Source organism: Rhyacophila brunnea, unplaced genomic scaffold, assembly GCF_057557595.1.
Source record: "Rhyacophila brunnea isolate RB1 unplaced genomic scaffold, BYU_Rbru_1.0 scaffold_88, whole genome shotgun sequence".
NCBI lineage: Eukaryota > Metazoa > Arthropoda > Insecta > Trichoptera > Rhyacophilidae > Rhyacophila > Rhyacophila brunnea.
Genome location: NW_028233359.1, coordinates 1517513 through 1522884, shown reverse-complemented (window position 1 = coordinate 1522884; position 5372 = coordinate 1517513). Strand labels below are relative to the sequence as shown.

The 5372-nt window shown below is 32.0% G+C and overlaps 1 protein-coding gene across 1 annotated transcript; it reads right to left on the bottom strand.

Annotated features, from left to right (window-relative positions):
• Positions 1-4153: 4153 nt before the first annotated feature.
• On the bottom strand, positions 4154-4843 carry LOC147063770 (uncharacterized). Its single transcript, XM_085959332.1, has one exon. It carries the CDS (start codon positions 4841-4843, stop codon positions 4154-4156), a length of 690 nt encoding a protein of 229 aa, XP_085815458.1.
• Between the last annotated feature and the right edge of the window lie 529 nt (positions 4844-5372).

Genomic DNA, 5372 nt, shown 5'->3' with positions numbered 1-5372 from the left:
AAGTATAATGTTATTATGCTCTGAAAGAGCCGTATATTTTATTCTGTGTAAGATCTGCTGGAGATTTTGTAATTTCTTCGATCAAATCATCAATAATTTCCAAATCTTCTCCAAATGTTTGTGTCATATCTGGCACACTGGAAAACCAACTAAAACCCAACAATTATTCAGGATCACTAAGAGTATTATTGGAATTTTATATGTATTGGGAGTCTTCTGATGGGGTAAAATCAACCTGGTTATCATCGTGGACTATGCAATTTTCATCCAGACATGCAATGATTCTTTTTGACTTTTTTGACTACCATATTTATAATAAAAGCCTAGTAAAAAGTATTGTCAATACACATGCAAAAAAGGCAAGTATTATCTTACTTACTTATAACAAGTCGTCATGGAATCGATACAAGAAGAATAATTAAAATAGGTTGTAAATTAGAAACTAATGTTGCAAATATGCATTTATACGATGCTTACTGATGATAGGAAGACGTTATAGTTTATATTACGAAACACAGAATATTATGAATATTGAAAATCCTGTGGGAGCCAATAGTACCGACAAAATATTAACGGTTGAATCATTTATAATTATAACCCATAAATGTGTTGTCTGAACTAGGAAATTATTAAAGCTACATATTATTTATTATTTCCATCCTTTATTTCATTCGTCTCTTGAGCTAATTTTGATATTCTATATATACATATTATACTATACTTACATAACTTAAATCCATTAGAATTTAAATTCAAATTCCATCAAGTGCCTACCATCGGTCGATAGTACTAATATTAAAATTAGGTGCGATTCATTACAAAGGATAATGATCTTTCAATACAGTGTTTTTCTATGTTGATAAAGGCGAGATTTGAAGGTGAAAGTTGAATTAGTGTCATATTCCACGGTGAAATCATAGCTAAATGATACACTAAAATGATTTGTCTAGGGAGCATGTATATTTTTTCCGAGTAATATCACACCAACTCGGCATAGTGTCATATTCAGTGTCACATAAAAATTAATAACAATAACTTGTGATACCAACTAAAGGTGGGTTATTATTCCATGTTATTTAAGATATTACAAAAAATGTTATATAATTATCTACTTATGACTATTATTTTAAACAGTATTTTGGCTGTTTTTCGAGAAAAAAATTGGCTGGTGTGGTATTTTTTTCTTTGGAACAATAGCTCAAAAAACATAAAACACACTATTTTGAATTGGTGTGTTATTCCTTGAGGTAGTCGACATGTTCGATCCATTTTAGACAATGCAGAATCTTAAGTAGAATGATGACATTTTTATAGCATTCGATTGATCAAATCCGAAGACATTCTCGACCAATGGGCGACAGTATAAAATTAAACATAAATGTCATCATTTAACTGGACTATGATTCGCCAGAAATATTGTCATTTTTCCGATAGCGTCCAAGATATTGAGTTATAATTTTGAATAAAGTAGTGGGGAAGTATAATCCGCAAAGGAAGGTTGTGTCGGTTCCTCTGCAGGGAAAAAGTTGAAAATATCCACTCGGGAGAAAAGCCGAGATTTAATTGCGTAAATAGTGGCGCATTCGATGCATTTATTAGTTTTCCGTGAGAAAGCCCTTGTCACGAATTGAGTTCAAGAGGCATTTTAAGTACTTATAAAGATATCGTAATTGTCGATTATCCGCGTTCGATGCAAATAATTGCATCTTACGATGACATAATTCATCATCAGCCGCGAATGGCAACCGGTTAACAGTACCCTTACGAGGATTTAAGTACTAAAATCAATAACCCTCAACCTAGAGGACGTTAACTCTCACCTCATGAATTTGTGTGACGTGTGTAATTAAATAAATAAATATTAAAATACAAAAGAATAGTTATATACAATAAAATTAAGTAACTAAAATAGGTTATAAGTATAAATAAATATCGTTGATTTGTTAGTAAATAAAATATAGTGCTAAGATATTTGATAAAATATAATTATAATAAATTAATTTACGAAGAAATATTTTATTAAATAATTAAAACAATACTCGTAAAGATTTTATTGATTAAATAAATCCGCGATCTTATTTTCGCAAGTACAATTCGGCTTATGAACCGAATGACAAGCCATCAGCTGTTTCCTGACGTTTCGCGCACGCGGGTGTGTAACTGTTATAATGAGGCATCACATCTATTTAATTTACAATACTATTTGGTTATAGCATAATAAACAATATAATATAATATAAACATTTATGTACCTACTTGATTGTGTCAAATTAAGAAATGTTCAAAAGAATCTCACAACATTCAGTTGAACATCTAAAAGCAGTAAATTAACTAAAATAACGTCTTGAACCAAATGCACACCTGCAGAAATAAATAAGATGATATATGTATTTTTATACAAATAGCACTTTTAAGTCAAAGTAAGACAGTCCCTTATCCATACTGATTCGAACAGATGCATTTTCTCACCCTCTTATAAAATACTGACATGAGTCAAGAAATACACTTAACTGATTATTAATATTATTTACGAGCTCATGCAATCTGTTCCCACCCTTTTGGGGGAAACACCTGCACTTAATACCCTATTTTAACTATGTTGATTTAAACAAACGCATCATTATGAAATTGCTCCCACGCTTTTGCAAGGATAGAAATAAGCCTGAAAACGCACTTAACTGGAAACATCAATATTATTTACGAGCTTATGTTTAATACTCAGGGTAAAGCAATCTGTTATCTACATTAATTGCACAAGTGTGGATCTTTTTGGGTTAGTTTAGACACTAATGGACACATGCATAGTCAAATAATGTTATAAATGTTATTTCTTGTTAATGTAAAGCATATATCATAATGAACACGTGCAGATGAAATGGTGTCTGTTCAAGTCAAAAACCCATTAAAGAGAATCGTATATAAATCCCAGGGAATGTCACCCCTGTTGTCTTTAGTCTCCAACCATTGTACAGTACGTAACCTCTGTCTGTCAAACACTTTGTACTAAAATTATTACTGAATTAAAAAGTAATGTTTTACTTTACGTAAAACTCTATTATTTCCCCGTGTTCACAATCAATTACAAACGCCCACTGCTCAAGCATCCTAGAAGGTAAATCTCCTGACAAACTACCTTCAAGACGTACAGTCTATAACCGTACAAGAAAACTGTGAAGAATTACATCAAGGAGTCTCACAGAGTGTCCCAATTCTGGTAAGAAACTTAAGGAAGGTTAATATCATCAAACCATGCAGGACCTGCCAACCCAGATCTCCTACTTCCTTAAGCTACTTATCACTAGGACATAACAGAACGATTAATATAACAATATTGTTGTGGTGGGTTCGAATGTGTCGATAAGAACTTTTAGCTGATTACCCCCTCCGACTTAAGAGGCTGAGCTAGCTTAAGCAAAGGTTCTCAACCTGGTCTGAGGGCAGGGCGGATTGAAGGTACGACGCCTTTGTGGTAATACCAGGACCGGGGTAACGTCACTTGCCATACATTTTGTACATACACATTGCCAAGTATTTTTAAATAAGTGGGTTAAAAACAGAACGGCTTTTTTCCTTTTTGATAATTTTATTATTTTTAATTAAAACACTCGTAAAACTAGCTTAGTACACTCTATTACTATCATCGTCATCATCAATAGCCTGGGTCGATCTAGTGCTGGAAAAAGGCCTCCCCTAGCGCAACGTACATCAACCGAACATTCTCTACTCCATTAATTTAATAATTAGTTATAATCTAGGAACCAAAAATCCTCAAACGAAATTGTGTAATTTTTTTATACCTAAATCCAAATTTGTAAATAATGGAAAGAAGCCCGCTTGCTTATGACATACCGAATTTTGTCATAAAACTAGTCTCAAATATTACTTTTACTACCTGCCAAATAGCAAATCATCCACCCACTCTTTCACACTTCCATACATTTTGATAATTAGTTACAGATTATTAATTTGGTTGTTACATTTTTACATGTAAGATGTTCAGTTTAGTTTGGGACAAACCCTTTATTTTTTCAGTAATAATGAAAAACAAATAAAATGGTGAACAATAATTATTACAATATTAAGTGACTAATAATATAGCAGGAATACTAATTAAAATATTGGCACATACAGGTTTCACAATTCAGTATTGCAATTAGTTGCAGTGCAGTGTCATTTTATGTATTTTGAGATTCCACATATTCTGGAAATTCTTTAAACAAATATCGCATTGATGTGGTTTTTCACCAGTATGTGTCATTATATGACCCTTAAGATGAGTAATTCGAGAGAATTTTTTAGAACACACATGACATTGATGAGGTTTTTCACCAGTATGAGTCATTATATGACCTTTAAGATGAGAAATTCGAGAGAATTGTTTAGAACATAGATGACATTGATGTCGTTTCTCACCAGTATGTGTCATTTTATGTATTTTGAGATCTCTAATTGAGACAAAATTTTTGAAACACACATCGCATTGATATGGTTTTTCACCAGTATGAGTCATTATATGACCTTCAAGACGAGACATTTGAGAGAATTGTTTAGAACATACATGACATTGATGTGGTTTTTCACCAGTGTGTGTCATTTTATGTTTTTTGAGATAACTATTTGAGACAAATTTTTTAAAACACATATCGCATTGATATGGTTTTTCACCAGTATGTGTCATTTTATGTAATTTTAGTTCACTTGCGTTGAACTTTTTAAAACACACATCGCATTGATGAGGTTTATTACCAGTATGTGTAAATTTATGATTTATAAGGTGAGCAATTCGAGAGAATTTTTTAAAACATACATCACATTGATGTGGTTTTTCACCAGTATGTGTCATATTATGTTTTTTGAGATCACCAATTTGCCTAAAATTCTTTAAACAAACATCGCATTGATGTGGCTTTTCACCAGTGTGTGTCATTTTATGTATTTTGAGATAACCAATGTCCTGGAAATTCTTTAAACATACATCGCCTTGATGTGGTTTTTCACCAGTGTGCATAATTTTATGTCTTTTCAGTTTACTATTTGCGTTAAACTTTTTAAAACACACATCGCATTGATATGGTTTTTCACCGGTGTGTGTCATTTTATGTTGTTTAAGGTTACCAATTTGCAGAAAAATTTTAAAACACACATCGCACTGATGTGGTTTTTTACTAATATGTGTTTGATATAACTTAGGTAGCTGAGACTCCGTGCATGAAATGTAGTGACTATTTAGATGATTTACAGATTCAAACACTCCATAGCAATTATTGCAAATAAAGTTACGTGGAAAATATGTATTTCTTCTCAACACAATTTGAACCACCTTTGGCAAGTATAATTTCAAAACTTCCTGTTTTACGTTTAGTTCATCTGTA

Coding starts and splice junctions, on each gene's coding strand:
- LOC147063770 (XM_085959332.1), bottom strand. CDS start 4,843: ATGACACATACTGGTGAAAAACCACATCAATGTGATGTATGTTTTAAA.